This window comes from Brassica rapa, chromosome A03 (genome assembly GCF_000309985.2).
Source record: "Brassica rapa cultivar Chiifu-401-42 chromosome A03, CAAS_Brap_v3.01, whole genome shotgun sequence".
Taxonomy (NCBI): domain Eukaryota; kingdom Viridiplantae; phylum Streptophyta; class Magnoliopsida; order Brassicales; family Brassicaceae; genus Brassica; species Brassica rapa.
In genome coordinates this window covers 28,317,394-28,342,243 of record NC_024797.2, presented here as the reverse complement: position 1 = coordinate 28,342,243, position 24,850 = coordinate 28,317,394, and the positions used below count along the sequence as shown (strand labels likewise).

General features: G+C 30.9%; 1 protein-coding gene across 1 annotated transcript; it reads left to right on the top strand.

Annotated features, from left to right (window-relative positions):
• Positions 1-6,001: 6,001 nt before the first annotated feature.
• On the top strand, positions 6,002-23,575 carry LOC103861841 (protein CUP-SHAPED COTYLEDON 3). The gene is made up of 3 exons (XM_009139547.3): positions 6,002-17,672; positions 19,581-19,846; positions 22,707-23,575. Exons 1-3 carry the CDS (start codon positions 17,462-17,464, stop codon positions 23,283-23,285), a joined length of 1,056 nt encoding a protein of 351 aa, XP_009137795.1. The 5' UTR covers positions 6,002-17,461; the 3' UTR covers positions 23,286-23,575.
• Positions 23,576-24,850: the final 1,275 nt, after the last annotated feature.

The following is a 24,850-nucleotide window of genomic DNA, read 5'->3' as shown; positions in this document are numbered from 1 at the left end:
TTGTCATACTTTAGTGGCATTTAGGGCATAGATAAAGGTTCAAATGGTTTGTCTTACTTTAGTGTCAAATAGGGTATAGATAGGGAATATTTAGGGGTTGATAAGGATTGTCTTCGCATACTACTCATTTAAGAAATATTTATGGGTTGATAAAGATTGTCACAACAGTTAAATCGAGCAACTAAATGTTTCAAATAAAGTAAACAATAAAGAGTAACTACAAGAATCAAATACAAGAGTAAAATAAGAGAGCCAATAACAACATACTTCCTTAACAAGTCATAAACGAAAGAACTTCAATCAAGTTCCACTAGAGGATTTGTGATCGTTTTTGGAGGAGTGTATTGTGCCATTCTCAAAATAAGCTCATGATCATTGGCAGCTTCCCATAGGTCGTAAGCTATCTTTTTGTGCGCTTCTCGAATGTTGTTGTCATTCACCAAGGAGAAGTCCAAGCCTAGAAAATGACATTCAGTGTGCTTCAAAACATATACTCCACAATCACTGCTACTCTTGTTTAGTAAGTAGGGCATTGCGACGTAACTGACAGTATATTGTTTGCCCTTGAGTTGCTGCCGGCTCTTTGAAGAGTGAACAACTTTGACAATTCTAGGGATGAGAAAGGCAAATGGCTCCACTTCCTTGTTGTGTTTCAATTTCTCACAGTCAAACACCTCTATCGAACGAGAAACAAAGTTAACACACATAGAGATCCAGTGTTTACGGATATTTAGAGGCACATACATGCGTGTAACGTCAAGATCCCACATCAGTCATGTTCGTCCGTGTGCTGAAAGTTCACCAATGCCGTACCGGTGAAGCAGTTCTGATACATTGGATTTTTTCTTGTCCTTTCGAAACTCTTCGAAAGAGGTCTTCATTTGATTACTGAACATGTATCTCATGAATGCTACTTTACTTGGTTCTCATCGTCGCAAAGTAGTCCTCTCAGTGAATAAGTACATCACAACATCAATTTCCTGAAAATTTTAAAAGAGATTGTAAGTAGTGCACTGAAAAATATTAAGAAGCAAATTTAGACTCACGTGATTCTTAAGCCATTCTGTAGGTTCCATGACGCGTGCTGCTAACTCACTTATTAACATAGAAGGTCCAATTTTCAGTTACCTCCAATGTAAAATTCAGTTAAAAATGATACAATTCTAACGTTTTGCGAAACAATATAAACTTACTTGGAAGTTGAGGACCACTCAATTATTTTGGCCCATGAATCCTCAAGGACAAACACTAGTGAATGATCAATGTCATGCATCCGGTCCTCAAGTAATTCCTCATCTTTCAGAGTAGGTGGTTTCCAATCCGGAGGCTTAAATGAAGACAGTGGAGTAACCCATTTTGTTGGTTCTTCGTCCTTGATTTTTTGTGAGGGATCAACATCTTTAACAAGTGATGCTTGAGAAAGGTTTTCCAAGGTGTCTTGTAAAGACTCTTGTGTCCTCTTATCTACATAGTTCGATGATTGTGACAAATTCTTCAAAAAATCGAACATGTCATCGTCATCAGTTTGAAGTTCCTGTTAATAAAGCCAAGCATAACGACATTAATAGCAAATAGAGTCAACATAACAAGCATAACAACATTAATAGCAAATAGAATCAACATACTGACAAAATTACATTAAAAAAAATAGTCAAGCCAACATGTCATAGTTATCAGTTCACTTCATAGCAAACAACAAGATACATTACATGCCGATATACAACATAGCACAATACAAGGACATTAAAAAATAGTCAAACCACAAAAATACATACAACCGAAGATGATTCGTCCTACATAATACAAAGCTTCATGTGTTGGTTACCGTTCTTACTGGCCGAGGGCTACGACGAAGCAAAGGAGGATCCACACTCACAGCTGCCTTGCCTTTGCCTTTTCCCTTTGCTCCTGAAGCATCCGGACTCTGTGATAATTTCTCTTGCTCTTTCCCAAGTGTTGCAGAAGGACAGGGAATCTCAGATGCTATGTCTCGTCCCACTGCATATGAAGGATCCGTAATCTGACTCATTGTTGCCTTCAGTTGAGCCACCTCATTGTCGACCTTGTCAAAATGCTCTTGTATGTCCTTCTGCAGCAGCTCCTTAAAAGAATTGAAAGAAGAAGTGAACACACCTTCAATGAAGGACTTCATATCACCTGAGACAATACTGTTATGTTCAGCCACCCGTTGACAAAGAAGTTTTTTCTTTCGAGACTCGGCACCAGGATCAATTAGCTTACGCTCACCCCTTTTTGTAACAACAGTCGGTTCCTCTGCAACAACAGTTGGTTCCTCCACATGTGTTTCTGTGACATTTTCAACTTTGACATCCTATTCTGCGTCAGATAACTCCATATTTGGAGGCAGAGTCTCAACTTCCCAAGTGAATTGCTTCCAGTCTTGTTTGGCACTGATCAGAGCAACATCATTCTTCTCATCTTCCCTGAATAACTCAGCATTTTAAATTGTCTCTGAGCCCCAGTAGATGATATAAACGGGAACAGCTCTCCCTGGGAAGAACAAACGAAACAATAAGCATCAGTTGTTCGATTATTTAACTCAACATTAATATAAGAAAGATAACTACCTTATCAAAGTTGGACTCTAGGATGGTGATATCTTGATATGATATTTTTTCACTTCCTTTCCAATTCCTACATCTCACTTTTGTCAAGTTGTTTTTGATCTTTTTACCCACCATAGAACCAATGTCTGGGATTGCCTCCATAATCCATATCTGAAACGCATATGAGAATTCATCCAACACATAACTGTTCTTCAGATGCACATCTTCCCTTGCTTTGAATATTGATGCAATCAGCTCATCATACGCGCGAAGACCCCAAGGATACATCTTCATTTTCTCAAAATCCATCACCAAACGGATGAACTCGTGAGGGATAAACACTCTCAAATCCTTAGCAATGACGAATCCATGTATAATACACAGATACACTAGCCTCACCCTGTCCACATACGTCCACTCGTTACAGACTTTAAGGAGCTCATCCCTTATAATCAATAAGTTGATCTTTCTATTTTCCTTCAGCACCGTGCTCCATAACCCCTTATCACTCTTCATGTTATTCAAGTCTACGTCGGGTTCTTCTTTGAACTTCAATCTAGTCACAACATAAAACTCTTGCAAAGAAAACCTGAGAGGCCTCTCACTACAAGAAAACACAAGATTAACGATGAAAATTAACGAGGAAAACTGGTCCTCGTAAATTTACGTTGACTTTACGAGAATCTTACAAGGAAATTTACAATCAACGTTAGTTCGTCGTAAAATAACGAGGAAACGATTTCCTCGTAAAAACCACGCAAGGTAACTTCGTTTTTACGAGGAAAAATTGTTTCCTCGTAAGCTCGACGTAAAAGTAGCATCTTCTTTACGAGGAAATAGTTTACATTTACTTAACGAAGAATTTTCGAGTCCACCCACTTTGTAATTGTAACACGTTTTTTGTTTCGGCTACCTTACTAAATTCCACATAATCACGAGTAATAAAAATGATGATGTTTCTGGTGATGACGAAAATGTCGATGTATCTGACTGATGTATTTGTGTTTTAATATGACTGATTTTCAGACTTAATCCATGTGATTTGATGAATTTAATCATGAAAATCTATTTATATAATTTAATTTTATGTAATGGGGTTTGAATTAGAAAGAAGAGATTGAGATTATTAGTTAAGGAATTGTGGTTTTAGAATTTGGGGTTTAGAATGGATAGAAGAGATTGAGGTTAAAGGGGGGATGGGGTTGGGGTTGGGGTTTGGGGTTTAGGATTTTAGGGATTTAAACGTAAACATAGTTATTTCCTCGTAAATTAACGAGGAACTTACGACGATTCTTAAAAATAAAGAACGCGGCACTCGTTAATTCCACGTAAGCAGAAATCGTCGTAAAGACCTCATAATAAAAAAACGATGGCCTCGTTCATTCCTCGTAAAAATAAAAGCGGGCCTCGCTAATTCCTCGTAAATTAACGACGATGTAACGAGGAAACGAAACGGGAATAAATTGGTTTGCCGTGATCAAAGTTACACCTCGTGGACAAATCATCAGTGGAGAAGAACCACCATTGCAAGAAGAACAGATAGATGAAGTTGAGGTACCTGAACAACAAATTGATGACATCCTTCTCATTGATCCGCATAATCATGAGTACGAAGATATTACCGACGATGCCACGGACGAAGCTGTTGAAGACGAGTTTAATGAAAATGATGATGTTTCTAGTAATGACGAGAATGTCGATGTATCTGATTGATGTATTTGTGTTTTAATATGATTGATTTTCAGATTTAATGCATGTGATTTGATGGATTTAATCATGGAAATCTATTTATATAATTTAATTTTTGTAATGGGGTTTGAATTAGAAAGAAGAGATTGAGATTATTAGTTAAGGAATTGTGGTTTCAGAATTTGGGGTTTGGAATGGATAGAAGAGATTGAGGTTAAAGGGAGGATGGGGTTGGGGTTTGGAATATATGAAGTAGAAGATAAGGAAGATAAGGAAAAAGGGGTTTGGGGTTTCGGATTTTAGGGATTTAAACATAAACGTAGTTATTTCCTCGTAAATTAACGAAGAACTTACGACGATTCTTAAAAATAAAGAACGTGGCACTCGTTAATTCCACGTAAGCAGAAATCGTCGTAAAGACCTCGTAATAAAAAAATGCGGGCCTTGTTCATTCCTCGTAAAAATAAAAGCGGGTCTCGGTAATTCCTCGTAAATTAACGACGATGTTACGAGGAAACGAAACACGGACCTCGCGAGTTCCTCGTAAATAAAAACACGGGCCTCACGAGTTCCTCGTAACTTTACGAGGAATTTACGACATTTCATAATTTCCTATATATACACGCGAGTTCTCACTTCCCATTTCGTCTCAACTTCCTCTCCCTTTTGTAGCTATGGTACGCTCTCTATTTCCTCTCTAATTTGATTAGTTTAGGTAGATTAGGTGGTTAGTGTAGGAAATTTAGATAGTTTTACGGATTTTATGTTAATTAGTGTTGATTAGGTGGTTAATGTAGAGAACTTAGTTAGATTTATAGAATTTGTTAATTATTGTTGATGTTAATTTTAGGCGAATCATCATCCGTCACACATGCCGACGCGGATGTAGAGAGGAGGAGTGAGGAATTCTACCGGGGATGAACGACCCTTAGTTTTTTTTTTTTCGTTGGTTGTATTATAAATTCAAAAATTATTTATGTATAAATTATTTTCGTATTTAATATTCTTTTTAAATTAGATTTTTATTAAATAATTAAATACATTGTTTTTTTTTTAATCTGGAAAATATAAACTCAAAGTAAATTCGTAGCTAAATTATGACAACCTTACGTGGAAATTTTACGAGGAATTAACGAGTAAAATATTTACGTCAACACTACGAGGAAAGATTAACGAGTATTTGACGTGGAAACATTTACGTGTTATTTACGAGGAAATGTTTTCAAGGTATTTACGAGGAAATGTAGCGTCCCCCTTACGTGGAAGGGTTACGTGGTTTTTACGACGAATACTTTGCTTAGTCTTTACGAGGAAATGTTTTCTCGTTAGTTTACGACGAATTAGCGAGGAAATATGCGTTACGACGAACAAATAACGACGAAACGTGTTTCCTCGCTAGTTCCTCGTAAAACTGATTTTACGACGAACTTACTACGAATTTCGCCGTCGTTAATGTTGTGTTTTCTTGTAGTGTCTTTGCAAATAGAAACCACAACTCGTGAAGCTTGGAAACCTTGAGCTGCTTGCATATGAAGCTGTGAATAACCTTCCCTGAGTAAATGAGCTTGTTCTCTATGATTTCCAGAATCGGACCGAAGACACGGTTGTTCAAAACTTCTTGATACTCATCCCTGAGAACCACCTTCAACGTCCCCAGAATCGTGCGTCTTCAGGTGTTGTTAATCTTATCAATATTGGTCTCAGCTCCTTCTTCAAGAATGCATTTTGGAAACTGGTAATCCATTCCTATAAAACATGAAATAAAAAACTTCAACTCCTTAGCCTTTTCAAGTCGATTACGAATTCAAAATACAATACAAAGCCGATACCAAACAAAATAGAATTCAAAATTAACTCAAAAATAAAGTACAATCAACTCAACCCACAAACGACAATCAAAACCATAAACGCGAATCGATTTGTATTTTTAAACAATTACAGCTCTTTATACTACATACATGTAAACAAAAACAAACAAAAAGAAAAAAATCATAAAAGGGATTTCCAAACCCTAACCTTCAATTCTTTGGGAACCGAGATGAACTAAGATCAACCGTAAAACAATGTGAAGCCAATCGTCCTTTATCAGCCAGAAGAAGCTACTCCCGAGCTTGAATAACTCCTATTGGTATCGGCGGAGATTACAAAGTGATTGTAATCGATGGTTCTCAACGAGGAAAGACGACATAAGGAAGACGACAGAAGGAGGACGACGGAGAGACGTGATGACGATATCGTCGTCTCCGACGAACGTAGATGACCAAAAGAAAGAAAGTGTCGACGGCGGTGAAATGAAATCGCCTCTGCCTTTTAGAAACGGAAGTCAGAGACGAAGAAGTTATATATTTTTTTACTAGTTACGTTTCCTTTTTACTTCTTGCTATTAAGTATTAACTGTATTTTATATTTTTATTAAAAAGGACAAAACATGTTTTTCATATTTTTTTGTTCTAAAGGGACAAAGATTGGGTTTTTTATTCTAAGGAAACAAAAATATAGTTCTTTTGTTCCTTATCGGCAAAAATCCCTAAAATTGTTTAAGTATAACCTATTTAAATTAATACTCTAAAAATTAATATACACTAAAAATCTTTATAAAATAATATAATTTTATAGTTCCAAATTGAAATTTTGGTTCAATTAGTATATCGATAAATTAATATTTCTATAAATTAAAAAATATATATATAGTTTTGGTGTAGTCCCAACATTATTAATTTATAGAAATTTCACACTGTAGTTTTATTTTAAAGACATCACTTCTAAAATACAGTTGATATTCCTTTGTAAATAAAAACCGTTGATATCCATTATATTTGCGTAATTGTTAACTAAACAAAATTAAAACTTGTACACCTATTCTGGATAGTACGGACTAATAATGTCATAATATATGAGTGAGATTCAATCTTGTTTATAAATAATAATCAGAAAATATAATAGGGGAGAGTGCTTTTACAAAACAGAAAACGTGGCGACACGTAGTGCCACCTCATGAACCATGTGGAAAATCGATGTGTTTTTCTAAATGCTCATTCCAGTAAATTAAAACAACGATGACTGGTCTGGTCGGAAGAGTCAGAAATTCCATAAATAGTTTATGATTAAGTTCTAAACAACCTTATGGATGGTACTTATCATAATCTTTACTGTGCGTTTTAAATGATAATTTCGAAATTGTTTGCTTAGATAACGTAGATTCAGTGAACTACTACCTAGTTACATAAATATTTCCTAAATATGTGCTTAACGAAGGTCGATGTTGATGTAACCGAAAGAATTAAACCTAACAAAAGACTGTTATATTAGCTAAAGTACTACTGAAACAGTAAGTAGTGGTCACAAAGTCAAAACAGAATCCAACGAGTCGGATCTATTAGCCATTCTTTCACATAAATACAAATAAATCTTCACAATATCAATTTATAATATTCGTCGGTGAATTTATTATCCATATAAATTCATATTTTACCCCTTATTGCTCCCCGGAATGCGTCGGCTTTTGATCAGTCTTTAGGCATGCTTAAAATTGAACAAATGCGAATTTTAATTGTTCTTTAATTTAAGACTAGGATAAGAATTGCAACTTGGGCACGGTGAAATTATATGGAAATTATTTAAAAAATATCATATGGAAAAATAAAATTTATATTCTTGATCGAATTAATATTTTTGGCCCTTGAACAATTTTTTAAATTTTTTTTTGTTAATGACATAATTTATTTATTGATGAGCTGATCCTATTTTTAAAAATATTTTAGATCAAAAAATCATAAGAACCTAACGTTTAGGCCGAAGAATCTCAGGTCTATTATTTGGTTACAATAAAACTATGCCAGCTCGGATTTATATCATGATTTAGCAAATTTAAAAGTTAATTATGGTTATGAAAAGTTTACGTTCACGTGTCAATCTTGTATATCTTCAATATTTTTTTTATATTTGTCTTGTTTTTTTTTCATTTTGGTTATTGCTCGATATAAATATTAATTTTTGAGTTTATTATCATTTCGTTATTTTGTTTTGGTCTGAGATTTAGAAAATGTTTGAGGTTTAAAATTATTAAAGAGATACATACTTAAGTTAAGATCCACACACCTTATGCAGAATAAATATTTTATATTTATTACTCATTTTATGTTTTTCTGCATAATATAAAATAATAAAATAATAATTATATATTAAATAAAATAATTATTTGAAAACGACCACTCTTGTTTATTTGCAATCATTTTAGGGTAAATAAATCTAAACAATCAATCTTATCTATCATATATGATATATAATTAAATTTCAAATGATATTAACATAGATATATAGTATACTTTTAATATGAGTATTTATTAAATGAGGTTTCTACTCATATGATTTTATGATTATTTTCATATTTATGTAACAAAATTTTACACCAACGATTTGCTTTTAATGTGAAATGTTTAGTGGTTTCAATAATTTATAATCATTTTACGAAAAACAATGAAGATTTCAAAATTAAAATATTAATTTTTCAATATATGTTCAATGCATATATGAAAATATAAGCATGTATTTTCATATTATGTATAGTTTAATTTAAACGATATATATATATATATAACATAAACACCTATTAAAATAAAATATTTATTCATATGATTTTATAATCATCCCCTATATATTAATTGAGAATCATTTAAAAAGTTGTAACCTTAAGTTTGTACAAATTAAAAAGTGGCTCTACTTAGATCACTTAATTAAGATGTCAATTTAGCTTACGTGGCAGCTTAAAAATCAATTGAAAAAAATGTTGGTCCAAATCTAATTACTCGAGAACATTATATTAACCTAAAATATAAGAAGTATGTATTTTTTCCTTAAATAAAAGCTACAGAATTACCTAATATAATTAACATATATATTGCAGTTAATGATTATGAATAATAAAGATTTGATAACAATTTTTGCATCCTTCTTCATTTTTGTTTAATTTTATATTATTAAAAAAAATAAACAATCACATTAACCATATAATAAAAAAATTATATTTTTTCTTATATGTTATATTTTGAATTTTTTAAAATGTCTTTAAACTACAAAAATGAGGAAACCTTATATGTTATATTTTAAATTTTGTTAAAACGACTTTAAAATACAAAAATGAGGAAACCTTATATTTTATATATGTTAGATTTTCTCTTATTGTTATATTTTGAATTTTATAAAAACGACTTTAAATTACAAAAATGTAAGTTTTCATTAAATATACGACTAAAAGCATTAAAATGATATGTATCAGTTTGATGGTTGATCTGAAACCTTTCAAACCATATGGAACATAAATGTCAAAATAATTCAACTATGGAAACAATACCGTTCACTTTTTTCAAGAATGTATTCGATGAAAAAAATAAAGTTTTTGTGTCATAATTTGTTTAATATCAAATCCGATCAATCCATGATATATTAGTTATAGTTTTTTCCACTATTTTTAATAAAAATTGATTCAATCCATCAGAAAGAAATTATATAATAACAACAAAAAATATTATATATGTATAAATAAAATGATCAAATATAAAATTACATTATCGATAATATATACAAATAAACTCAATTTGCGCAAGACACATGTCTTATCCTAGTTGTATCTTATTATAGAAAATAATTTAAACCTTGATCATTAAAGTTTATGTGAGACTTTTAATAGTTCTAGTAATTTATACTCGTTTTGAAAAATTCAAAATACATCATATACAAAAAAATATATAAATTTGTATTATATGATTAATGTAATTGTGTAATTTGTTTTAATAATAAATAATTAAACAAAAATGATAGAAAGTATACAGATTATTGTACAAATCTTTATTATCTAAAGTCATTAATTGTCATATATATCTTAATCATATTAGGTGATTTCGTAGGTTTTATTTAAGGAAATAATATATAATAATTTTAATTTGATAAATGAATGGTCCATAATGAACATATTATATAACATAATATTCTCTATCAATTTAATTTTGGACCAACAAAATTTTTAATTGATTCTTAAGCCACCACGTACGCAAAATTAGCATTCTAATTACGTGACAACTCAGCATTCAGCATGAGGTTTTTTAAATGTTTCTCTATTAATATATAGGGATTGCTTGTGTATTGAAACGCAGAAAGACGTTCACGTGTTTGATAATATATTTGTATTATTTTCGTGGGTGCGGATTCTACTAGAAGTGGCATGAATTGAAAATTAAGATTTAAGAGATATATATTATTTGATATGTTTTGTCTAAATAATTATTATTTGATATCTTCTGCAGTTATCTGATTATTCACTAAATTTTTCTATTTAAATCGGATATTAAATTCGATTCATATAAATAAATAAAAATTTAAAAATATTAATTTCCTATTACAAAAAAAAATCAATTACCTTGTAAAAAGTTTAGTCACTAAAATAATAAATTTAATAAAGAAAAATATTATAAACCTTATATAAAATATAAAAGTTATATAATATATATTCATATTGCGAATCTAATCATATATCTTTCCTTAAATATTATTATCTGTGATTTAATTCATTTTTACGGATATTGTCTGTTAATATATATGATATGTTTTGTAAAGTAACAGATATTCAATTTTTTTTAATTCAAATCAAAATAGATAGTGAGTTGAATTTAATTTTACAGATATTTTGCATAGTCTTAAATTCGAGTGCATGTATCTTTTGTGTCATATCTCATAAATGCAGAGATATCGTACCGCAAAAAAAATTGTCTACACTGTTTATATGTTTGAGAATATGATCATATATGTCATGAATGAATGGGTGTGAATCAATAGCTTATCTTGCAGTAATCTCATAAATGATCGCATCTGATATACATGATACAACTCATACATACTTCACTAATATATTTTTTGGAAAATAATTTAATTAAAAATTAAAGGCATAACAGCAAATATAATGATGAAATCAAACCGATTATTTTTAGATGCTACAAAGAGAATATACATAGAACCGAATACATTAAAAGTCTAACAAGAATCAGTATCAACAATTCAATATCAAATGAATCATAATGATATTAGGATTTGGTCTGCAGAAATAGTAACAGCACGCCATGTGCATTTAGTTAGAAGCATATATCTACTGTGGATTCTTATTTTGCGTTTAAAAATGAGTGATCAAGGTTAGTATACATGCTAATTAATTGCTACCATATTCTTTCTTATGCGATAATTTATATGTACTTTAATGAATATTATGTGGTTTGCTTTTTTTCTTACCCAGCGTTTATGGCATAACCGTGTCTTGTTCATTCAACTTTTTAAACTAAATTACATAAGTTGGCACAATGATTTGCCTACTAGTTAGAACTTAGATGTAACTCATTGGATCTCAGAATCAATATAATCAATTCAATACAAATCATATAACGTACTCAATAACACAACTAATTTATTCAGAATCATAACATACATATGTCGATAATATTTAATGATACATTATGTTTTTCTTATGTAAACGATTATGTCGCATTTTAAAAGTAGAAAGAAAGAAAGCAGGACAAGCTTTAGCAATATATTTTGTAAGTTGCGATTAATTAATGGAGAAAATCCAAAAACTCAAACAATAATTAATACTATGGGGTTTTGACAATATATAATATATATGAAGTAGAAGGCTGCTAAGGAATACCAAGACGAATAATTAGGTCACGACAAAGAATGTTAAATCCGTCACTCTTTCTCCAACCAAAACGCATATAAACTTCCTTACTTGGTATCAGCCTATCTTTCCTCGATTATTATTTCCATCGTTTTAATTTAATCATATATGTATTTACGTGTTGTATATATTTCACATATTTGTGAGCATCCATATAATGTATGTATAGTTTTCTACTAAATAATAAATATTATATGTTGTTATGTTTTTCTGGTAAAATATATGTTGTTATGTTGCTATGCACTAGGCCTATATATGAATTAATGATTTGATTTTAATTTTTTGGCGAAGTCTCAGTGCAATTTTTCAAAAATATGGGGATTTATGCTAAAAATAGAACATCGACATGACTAATTGACTATATAGCTACATTACACTAGTATTATTATTCTGAAAGATATCGAGTACATAATCAGAAGTATGTAAGTTAGTGTGTTTAACGTTCATGATAAGCCAGATACTATGAAAGATTTTCAATAAACGTGCCAATCAAAAATAAAATATGAAAAAGTAAGTAAAGTAATTTCAAATAATTTGTAGCCAGTCAATACATCTTGCAAATACGTAGAAAATTAAACCGACCTGCCATCCAAAAGCCAAAAACGTGAGTCTACTAGCTTCACAGCTATTGCAATATTTTATGATCAAGAACTCGGTAAACTTCTTTTTCACTGAGTGATAATTATGATTTTTATTGTTTAGCTAAGTAGTCTTATATTATATCATAACGTCAATTCTACAAGAAAACATGATATGATAATCCGATGTTGAACGGAAGGAATTATCAAAGAGAAAATTTAATATTTTGGTCTGCCCTAATGTTAGGTAACTATTCCATCGGAGGAGAAAACAAAAATCAGGCAACTATTTTTTTGTAATTGAGATTCTTAAACTAGATCAAGAACAATTACGTGACATTACGGTTCGATGAGAATGTGCAATGTCTAATTAAGGATATGTATAGTGGTATCAATCTATGTTTCCGATTAACCATGCACTAAGGTCAATATACTGATAGCACAGCCTGGTTTATAATTTAATTTTCAACTGCAATATTTTTTCGTTGAAACTTATTTGAGGACTTTTCTTAAACTTTCGCTAATATTTTTTTTTGTTTCTAAAAGATTTTTCTGAATTATATAGAGTAGGCATTCTGATTACTTTTATTACTACACGCGAAATATGGGAAGAAAATATTTGAAAATATTTAGTTTTTATATATGAAAAAATCAATTTTTCAGAAAAGTAAGAATAAAAAAAATCGTGGAGATAGAGTTTTCTTATTTGAGGATTTTTAATATTTTTGTTTTAATTATTTTAATTATTTATTATATTTTAATATTTAACAATTGTTTTGTTAATTATAATATCAAATTTATAATTGAAATCAAAAGTATTATTGTCATTTTAAAAATATTTAACCTAATGGGACATAAAATATATGACATTAATCTAATGAGCCATACTTATCATTTTTTTTTTGCTTAAAAAAAACAATTTTCCAAGAATATTTTACTCTAAGCAGATGTTAAACCGAATCCTTTTCAGTAACAATTAACTGTACCAATGCATTTTATTTTATTCTCCTGTCTAGGCGGCTGTTTTAGTGATTATTATATGGAAATTTCGTATGAAAACATTGGCCGATTAACTTTGTTTCTTATAGTACAAGTCTTGGAAGGACGTGTAACCTAAGAGATGACTCACCGATTTCTCCGCCACATTCGGGTCCCTCTAATTAAGGGTTTTCATTTTAAAATATAAATTGATATGATACACTAAATTATTACCCTCTAATTAAGATTAGCTTTGTTTCTTATAGTATCAGAATGTTTTTAATCTCCCAAAAAATATTTTATTTGCCACAAGTTCTATATATATACAGCTATTTTATAGATAGTGATATAGGATATATCCACCATGAACAAATTATCAAATTTCCAGCTCATTAATAGGTTTCTCCATCTGCAGGAATATATACAAACCTCACAGATAGGCCAATATTCTAGTATCATATATATATATATATATATATATATATATGTATCCATATATTAGTATGATTGATATTCATTAGATATGATATTAATGTCAGTTGATATTTATAAAGCCAATAATAAATCACCTGAAAATAAAGTTAATAGAGCTGTCCCATTCATTTTTTATTTATTCAATATTTTTTTACTCCCTCGATATACAAATTACTGATGACTTGATATTTTAGGTTTTTTCATTGTATACAAGAGTGATGTTCTAATTTTAATTAATACATTTTATTTTAAAACTAAAACATAACTAAAATCTAAAAATATGAATTGTAAAATTTTATTGGAAAGCAAATAAAACTAATATATCAAAGTATGTATTTCTCTTTATTAGGGGGTGAATTGGTTTAAAACCCTAGAAAAATGAAGAAATTAAAAAAATATTTATGATGTGACTAGTTTGTGTCTATGGAGAAAGATATCACAGTGTGAGATTTAGGGTATTTAGTTAATTAGGGTAAAAGTCTAGTGCATGGAGTGCAATTTTTCTTTATTAGGTGTAAATCCTAAACATCAATCTTATAAGTCAAGAGGGGATACTTCTTCTTATATGTGGTTTATTTTTTACCCAATAATAAGTTTAAACTTTTAAGCAAAAAAAAGGAAAAAGTTTAAACCGTCCTTTAAAAAGTTTAAACTGTCTTTTGTCTTTTGCCCTGTTACAATAAATATGATCGACCCGAGAGAAATGGTGGTGCCGTCTTTAGGTGTGTCAGTGTGTGTATTTATGTATACATAGCTTCCCAATAATTACGAGAAACATAGGAAACATAACGACAAAACTGAGTTTTGTCACCACCTCAATTATTGCGGGAGTGTCCGAGATAAATCCAAGATTTTTCCGAAACATCAGCAAATGAGTTTGATTCGAAGTTAACTGTGTATTCGGTTTCATGTTCATTATTAATGGACCCCTTACTCCCATTAGGCCATCAATTGTTTCCATCTTTCGAAGTTATATATTAAATTTATATATACATATCCGTTATTATGCTTTAAAATCATATTTTCTAGGGTAGACCTAATTATGTATATTATTTATAATATAACAAATAAGACATTTAAAAGTATATAAACTTTTTTAATCTATGTAGTTTCGCCTCAAAAATATATCTAGATCCAAAATCAATTCCTGGTTATACGTCGTGCAAGACGAGATCATCCCTCTCCCTCGCACTAAAATTATGTGAAAGGTGAAGCTAATCAACATAAGTAAGTATGCATGGCAGTAGCATCGGTCCAGTCTAGAAATGTGTTTTTTTAAGTCTAGCAATGTGCGCAGGTTGGTAGACTAATACACTCTTCCAAAATTCCAATATGAATAAAAAAAGATCTACTAGGGAGTATGAATTACTTGGAACAGTCGGCCACAAATTATTGCTTCATTTTATTTAGTTAAATTTGTGTCTTGAATTTGTAGCCAAATTTCTTAATCAGTAGCAAATTCTTATAACTTTCGGGTATGAGAACTGAAAGTCTTTCGCCCTATTAAGGAACGAACCTATGCGAAATAGAAGAGGGTAAAAGCAGACTAAAACACCAACAAACCGTAAGACAATCTATATATATTAGTGAATCCTGAAAAACTATTATACGGATTTTTTGGTATCGTATCAAAATCTGAGCGAGCTATTTGGACAGTGGCTATCAGGATGAGTATTATACGAACTACTTTATTATATTGATGTATGTATTATAGTCAGGCATATTATTTATAGTTGACCTAGTAATTTTTGTTGAATGATATTTGGTACGTCGTATACATACTTACATATTGGAAGCATATTGTCTGTAACGTTTTAAATTAATCGGCCTCTCGTCACATATATATGCCACAGTATTATATTAGCCTTTTAGGTGTAGATTAATTGCGCATAAAAATGTTAACTAATTAATCAAAATAATCAATCTGTATAGTCTAATCTAACAATGTAAAAACAATTTCTGTATTGAATCAACCATCCACGGAGTTGAAAAGAAAACCATACAAAAATAAGAATAATAATCAAGCATATTATAAAGTAATGTAAGATTGATTACCAAAAAAAGAAGTAATGTAAGATTCTCTTTTACTTAAATTCCATAACTATTTTTTCTCTTACAAAGAGTTATATATGTATACTCTTGAATGGCAGTTTACAACCTTAATTACATCACGGTTGCAACCCCATTTCGTTTGAATTTGATATCAAATCAGGAGAAAAAAAAATGTTTGACAAAAACTAGGTCCGTATGGTTAGAGGATTATAATGACCACCTAAAGCATAATATTTTCCCCCAAATCTCTGGCCAAGAATATTTTCATTTACAATAAACATATACCCCATCTGTTCAGTGTTAGGGGCGGATGCGAAGAAATATTTTGTAGGAGGCAAAATTAAAATTATTTAAAGTTCTAAAGATAAATTGTTATAAAAAGCGGGGGATAACTGAAATTATTCTATGTTTTACATAGAATTTTGAAAAAAGTATTGGGGGCAGTCCCCCCCCCCTCCCATCTTACGTAATGTGGCTCTGCCACTCTTCGGTGTTCATAATCAGTGTTGTTTAAGAGTTGGGGTCAGTTGCCCCCAAACAGACTAATCTAGTGATTGCTTTATTTGCTTAACGCCAATAATTAAATTATGTTATTATGAACTATGAAAAATATTACAAATGATTCTACAGCTGACAATTTTACTTGTTTTACGAAAATTCACGTCTGACTGCATTACCTGAGTTGTTCTATAGAATCCACGTTTGACGGAATTTCTTGCTCCATGCTGCAAATCTCTCTTTTAAGTTTTTTCTCCATTAATTCGCATAATTTTATCTTTTCTGGAATTCGAAAGCCATATTACATGGTGTAGAAACATTAATGAATATTTAGTCAAACTATTATACCAAGGGGACTTCCTCAATCTAACAATTGGTATATATACATAAAGATTTTACTGAATAATTATATAAAAGTAAATATTTACTAAATGAAAACGGTTATCAGAACAAGAAATAAGGGAAAAGTTTGGTTTGTTTCTCTAAATGGATAACAATGAAACCAAAAAAGAATATTGGCTAATAGTGTCCCATGAGCTCACAACTAAGATATCTTGTAACTTTGGTTTTTCTTGAAACTTCCCACCATAACTAACTGCACATATTACACAAGCATGGACCCAATAATCTTACAATATTGTAAGAAACTCTAAGTTGTCATCTTTCATAGCTACATGCATGTTGTATATTATTCTATTTCCATATATCATATATGCTAATTCCCCCTATCTATAAATATATACATAATTAAACCTGTATATGTATCTAGGCACCCCCTCCCTTTCCCTCTCCCCCTTCCTCCTCTATTAAGCTTTTCTTTGAACATCTGCTTACTTTTGGTGTTATTCTCCCAGTTAGTTTGTTTTCGCATTTAAATATACATATTAAGCTACTTATTTATTCACATAATGGGTTTGAAAGATATTGGGTCCAAATTACCACCGGGGTTTCGGTTTCATCCAAGCGATGAAGAGTTAGTTTGTCATTATCTTTACAACAAGATTAGGGCCAAATCTGACCACGGTGATGTTGAGGACGGTGGCGTTGATGAAGCCTTGAAGGGTGCTACTGATCTTGTGGAGATTGACTTGCATATTTGTGAGCCATGGCAGCTTCCTGGTAATATACTGATTTAATATTCCTGAATTTAACTATATTTATGTACTTGTGATTGCTAATTATGTGTTATGAGTTTATTTGTTTACATATCATATGCATGTGAATATGCTCTTTTTACTCCTGGCTTTGTGAAGATTCTTGAAGCTTTTCATTACAGAAAAAAGATTCTTGAAATTAATTAACTGAATATAAAGGAGAAAACAGATTCTTAAAATCAGATTTTATTCTTGGCATCATTTGTCTTATACAATTCATGATGTTTACTTTAGTGTATTAATGAGATCCTATTGTACATGTTTAATAAAAACACACATAAACGGATGATATGTTCTCATAAATTACGGATTTGTTATATTCAAGAAAAAAAATTCCGGATTTGTAGATTGATCAATTAATAATGGTCATAATATTTTACCAAAATAGATAAATAAATAATGGTCATAATAGCATTAATAATAACTTAAACATAATCCGGCGTGTTATAATTAGTTGACACACATGGTAGTTTTTTCTTTAAAAATTTCTTAGAATAATTAGAAAATTAAAAAGAAAAATCTGGAGGCTCAGCGAGGTACACAAAACCACATCTGTCGTTATAAAGCTCTAGTAAATCAGATTATAATTTTGAATAAATAATTATATAAATGGTGTGTGCGCGTTTGTATGCTTATGGTGATTTTCATTTGTTTGTGGGTTCTCTTTTGATACCTTGAGAAATTTAAAAAAGCTTTTTTCAAAAGGGGACCGAGAATTCTGTTGTCATCTTTTTTATTTCTTAACTTGTAAAATTTTGGTTTTCGTAGTTTTGACTTTGAGGGACTTTGTTAAAAGAAGATAACTTGTAGAATATAAAATTCACAGTTAGTTAATTTGTTGCATTAGAGAACATAATTAAAATGCAATATATGAATAAACAAAATTTAGGCTTTGTGTGTAAACACGTAGACCTTTTTGCCCCATATCACAAGCAACCTTTGAGACTCAAGAAACCTTTATTACTTTCATGACCAGCACGATCTTGATGTAATTAGTCGAATATGTGCGATATAGTTATAATTAAATAACTAATATATATACTGAAGCTTTTTTCAAAAAAAAAAAACTACTAATATATATACTGTTTAGGATATGGTTGTTGATTAATCTTCTTCTCAATTAAGGCAAAATAAAGAAATCTTTTGAAGTAGTCAGGCATCTTCTTGATCATCTTCTATGAGGATTAAATTAATCCGAAACTGATGGGAGGAATGTTTGAGAGATCAATAATTTCCTTCGTTGAAGTCAAAATCATAATTATATTTCCAAAACTGAATTCAATGTCTCACATCCTCCGTCTTGTCCACATCACAAGTCTTAATTATATCATCACACAAACCTTTGACACATCACTGTTTATAAATCGAGAGACTGTAACTCCAATTTTCAAACAAATAATTTACCATGATCCAATGAGTAAAAATATTCACTACCAAGATACCAAAGTTTGAATATTTTTCTCTATGTTTTTAAGAATTGTCGGTTATTTTGGAAGTGTTGACAACATATCATTACTTTTACCTGTTGTAGATATGATTTTCTAATCACGACTTTTATAATACAAAAAAAAAGATTCAAAATGCTCAATAATATTTTTAAAAGTTTCTTATTAACTGAAATAATCTTTCAGCTTTTGTCAATTTATAAATGATATAAATAGATTCATTTGAGCAGTTTGTTAATAAAATAAAATAAACAACATATATAGGGGCCCTAATATATATTCAGACTACGATTTTATTTTCTTACAAAGTTGTCGAACTTTTATACTGTGATATATATCTCAACAGCCCCTTCGTAAGTACTTACTAATGAAAAAAAAAAGTATTTACTAATGATTAATAAAATCTTGTATGTTGTGCAAAATTTAAGATGTGGCAAAGCTGAATGCAAAAGAATGGTACTTCTTCAGTTTTCGCGATAGAAAATATGCAACTGGCTATCGTACAAACAGAGCGACGGTAAGTGGATATTGGAAAGCAACAGGGAAAGATCGGACGGTGATGGATCCACGAACAAGCCAATTGGTAGGGATGAGAAAAACACTGGTCTTCTACAGAAATAGAGCACCAAATGGGATCAAAACTACATGGATCATGCACGAGTTCCGTCTTGAATGTCCAAACATGCCACCTAAGGTACTTGATTATTCCCCAACAATACTATTTCTTCTCTCTTTCATACTACAAACCATTATTAGTAATGATCATTTCACAATAATTACGTCTTATTAAACATAACATGTAACGTAACTAAACTCACGACTAGGGGTGTCAAAATGGGTCATGACTCATGGGTTGACCCAACCCAAGTTGACCCATTAATCCAAATGAACTGTTTATTTTTGATCCAATGGGTTAATGGGTTAAAAGGTTAATGGATTAACAAGTTAATGGGTTAACAAGTTAATGGGTTTACAAGTTAATGAGTTTATTGGGTTGAGTCAACTCTGACCCATTTTGTTTTCAATTAAAAAAAACATGAGTAAACCCAATTCTAAGGTTTGATAAAATTGGAAAATCATGAGTTTCTCTAAAGTCTAATCATTTATTCGGTGGTAAAATGCATTTCCCGCCAAAACTGCAAAATACGTTTTTCCGCCAAAACGTGTTTTTTCGCCAAAACTACAAAACAAGTTTTTCCGCAAAAACTGCAAAACTCGTTTTCCCACAAAAACGCAATTTCCCGCCAAAACTGAAAAACCAATTTTCCCGCAAAAACGCGTTTTTTCACCAAAACCGCAAAAACGTGTTTTCCCGCCAAAACCGCAAAAACATATTTTTCCGCCAAAACTGCAAAAACACATTTTCCCGCCAAAACCACAGAAACGCATTTTCCCGCCAAAACCGCAAAAACACATTTTCCCGCCAAAACCGCAAAAACGTATTTTCTCGCCAAAACCGCAAAAACATATTTTCCCGCCAAAACCGCAAAAACGCATTTTCCCGCCAAAACCGCTAAAACACATTTTCCCGCCAAAACCGCAAAAACGTATTTTCCCGCCAAAACCGCAAAAACGTATTTTCCCGCCAAAACCGCAAAAACGCATTTTCCCGCCAAAAGTGAAAAACCAATTTTCCCGCAAACACGCGTTTTCCCACCAAAACCGCAAAAAAACGTATTTTCCCGCCAAAACCGCAAAAACGCATTTTCCCGCCAAAACCGCAAAAAAACGTGTTTTCCCGCCAAAACCGCAAAAAACACATTTTCCCGCCAAAACCGCAAAAAACGCATTTTCCCGCCAAACCCGCAAAAAACGTGTTTTCCCGCCAAAACCGCAAAAACGCATTTTCCCGCCAAAACCGCAAAAACGTAATTTCCCGCCAAAACTGTAAAAATCAGTTTTTCCGCAAAACCGTGTTTCCCACCAAAACCGCAAAAACTCGTTTTTCCGCAAAAACGCGTTTTTCGCCAAAACCGCAAAGCACGTTTTTCCGTCATAACAATTTAACACGTTTTCACACCAAAACTGGGAGAACTCACTTTCCCGCAAAAATGCTATTATCCGCCTAAACCACAAAAAACATTTTATCATTTTGATCAATTTGGTCTTAACTTAAAAATAATTCATTATAAAGATATTGGGTTGATGGGTCAACCATTAACCCATCTAACCTATTTAATTTAATGAGTCATGGGTCAACCCAACCTATTTAATAAATGGGTTGGGTTGACCCATGACCCATTAACAGTAAACCCATTTGGGTTTTGGGTTGGGTTGAACCATTTGACCCATTTTGACACCCCTACTCACGACATGTGTCTATTCGTGGATGTCCCATGCATAGATATAGATACCAGATTAATTGTACCAGCGTATTGGTTTTCATGCCAAAACTAATTTGAAAAAGGAGATATTCCTTTTTATTTTTTTATTTGAGTGGAAAATATGATATTTTAACCCCCTAGAAAATATTATTTAATCCTTTATTTTTTTATATAAATCACAAAGTTGTCAGAATGATGATAATTCACAATATAATATTATGTACGATAAATTAAAGCATTAGTTTAGACTAATTTATAAAATCCGGTCATATGATATAAAACATGTGGTCATAAATAAAATAAATGAGTCGGCTTATTATATTATATACTATATATGTAATTTATGCCTTTTTGAAACATTAAGAAAGGTTTATTCAATTAAAATTTTTAGGTGATTTGTATTAAAATGACAACTCCACTGTCATTCAAACATGAATTTTAAAATTTTATTTAAAATTTTCTGTTATTGAACTTAATATTTTATAAAGTACTCTGAAATCTATTGTTATTGAAAATATTTTTAAGTTGTAAAATTTTAAAGTCTTAAGTGATTTTTGAGTGTTTAGGTGGAATTTCTTAGTTAAAAAAAATTAGAACTCAAATCTCATAGTTTTAAATGATATGCTAGAGTGCAAAACTCTGCAATTCATTGAAATCATCTAAAACTTTATTAAAATTAAATTACCTCAAACTTTACATTGAATATACCTCTTTAATAAAATTACCTCAGGCTTTTTGGTTTATTCAATTATTCATCTAGGAAGTTTTTATTCGTTTGATGTTGTTAGATGATAACTAACAGAACCGTGCCTATAGTGTATTGAAAATGCATTCGACTCAAACTTCTGATTAATATAACTTTACAAAAATAATTTAATTCAGATTTATTTTAGATATTTGTTTCGCTCTCTTCTGAGTTTCGATATGAGATTATGTATTTGTAGATATTTCTCGTTGTTTAATTTTTCTGGGAGTCTTGTGTATGCGTGGGTTTTGCATGGCATGGTACGCATGATAAGATGGTAGTATGTAGAAAGAGTGACGAACTTGTGCAGATAAAACAAAAAAATGTAAGAAAGAGACAAAAGTCGCTTTAATGCGTGTTTGGTTATTTGCATGCACGAGACTGCGCGTAACGTAAACAACTAAACATCCCATGCATTTGTTTCTAAACAATGAAAAGAAATGTTTCAAAACAATGTCCTCTCGTTTTCTGCTGTGTGGACACAGGAAGACTGGGTCTTGTGCAGAGTATTCAACAAAGGCAGAGACTTGTCATTACAAGACAGTAACTATAAAAATGATGATCATAAGACGCAAAGGTTTGAGGTCAATGACGCTCCGGATCTTAATTACGCTCCTAATTACAACAATCAATTGCAACCCTTACTATCATCCCCTCGTTCCACCACCATCGACCCTCCACATCATCATGATCAGTGGGAGCAGCTAATGAAGCAGCCTTCAAGGATCATAGACAATACCTACCATCACCATTGTCAACATCAATCCATAGCATGTGGTTGGGAGCAAATGATGATTGGGTCGATGTCATCATCGTCGAGCCATGGTCCTGATCACGAGTCCTTACTTAATTTGCTTTATGCCGACAAAAACAACAGTGTCAACATCGCTGCTGATCATCATGATAAGAACTATGAGAAGATATTGTTGTCATCAGACATCGCGAGTTTAGATCATGACAAGACATGTATGGGGTCATCATTGGATGTTGGTATGGTCTCTGATCTTCCCATGGAATGTGCTGGCTTGAGTTTTGAGACGGAGAACCTCCTCGCTTTCCATTAATAACATAAAACTCAAAGGTTTTTACATATATATTCGCCGATTTGTTGATTCGTGAAATATACAAATATAGTACCTGTAGATTTACAAAATTTTATGCATGTAAGTTGTGTGGCTTTGGGTATAGTGTTTGTGATTCTAGGTTTTTAGGAGGTTATTATAATTAGTGTTTTAGTTTTTTTGGTTAATATATGTCATCTATTTTTATAAATATTATTGTCATTATAAGTTTCTTGTTGTAAATAATTAATATCATAGGTATTTATCATCTACCACTAGGCATATTTCATTAAGAGCTCGTGCGTATCATTTGTCTAAATTTTTAATGTTCCCTAACAAAGTATCGACTATCCTGTATTAAAAAAATCATCCGTATCCAATAATCCAGATCATGTGTAAATATTTTATTTACATAGGTAATAACCCGGGCCTTGCGCAGAATGTGATTATTAGTTTTGTTATTTTTTAATAAAGAGACATTAATCTGTTTAATATGGATATCAGTTCGGTTTTAGGTTGTTTTTTATTTTTAATCTTCTAAGACATAACTATCATTTTAAATCTTATATATTAAAACAAAAGTCACAACTTTTTTCATGTGTAATTTTTTAAAGTTGGACCGTCTATAGAAAATTTATTAGATGTATATTTATGTTATCCTAACAATAAAACCAATTCCTACTAATTATCATAAAATATTTCATATATCACAATTAAACGATTTTCCACTTCCTACTTTAACTACACCGAATATTTACTTCCTACTTTAACTGCACCGAATATTTACTTCCTACCGATGCTCCATATACGAACATTTTTATATGACTTAAGAAAACAAGATTATAATTGCATTATCATAACCATATTGTTAAAATTAAGCATTTATAGCTAGATTCATATTTAGATATGTACAATATAATTTTATTAAGATTATACTAAGTTTAAACCAAAAACCTATGCTAACCACGTATGGATTATTGTAGTGTTATGCATTGCGCGTATGGATTAGAAAAATCATACTAGAACCCTCAGTTTACCAAACTATATTTCTTTAGTTTATACGAGAATTTTGAAATGGACCATTATCACAACTGCATTATTTATTAAGATATTCTAAATTGCATTCTGCGTTAAAATCTTGATGATTCTAACAACTATTTAACTGAAATCCTATATTTAATTTTACTGACTACTCTTTCATTGAAAATATCTGTGATTTTATATAAAATCTCAATGATTATAACAAATTTAATAAATCATAATTCCTATATCTTTATATTTTCAAGATATACCTCTTACAAATATTACATACTAATTCATTTTTGAAATAACTAACTTAATTAGGATTAATAGTGTGTCTCGCTTTTTAATAAGTTTTAATTTTAATATTTATTATTTATAAATACAGATAAATAACTAAAATAATAGAATAATTTTATGAAAACCATATATACATATAATAGGATTTTGCGAGTTGTTCCATCAAATTTATAAATTACTAGGTAATCCTGCTTTATTTTCATAGATATACAATTATACTCATTTTAAATAACATAAATTTTGGTATA

What these genes read in the sequence shown, in the direction of transcription:
- LOC103861841 (XM_009139547.3), top strand. Translation starts at nt 17,462, where the DNA reads ATGGGTTTGAAAGATATTGGGTCCAAATTACCACCGGGGTTTCGGTTT. An exon ending in TGAGCCATGGCAGCTTCCTG is followed by an intron (nt 17,673 to 19,580) that starts GTAATATACTGA and finishes GCAAAATTTAAG; the next exon opens with ATGTGGCAAAGCTGAATGCA. An exon ending in GTCCAAACATGCCACCTAAG is followed by an intron (nt 19,847 to 22,706) that starts GTACTTGATTAT and finishes GTGTGGACACAG; the next exon opens with GAAGACTGGGTCTTGTGCAG.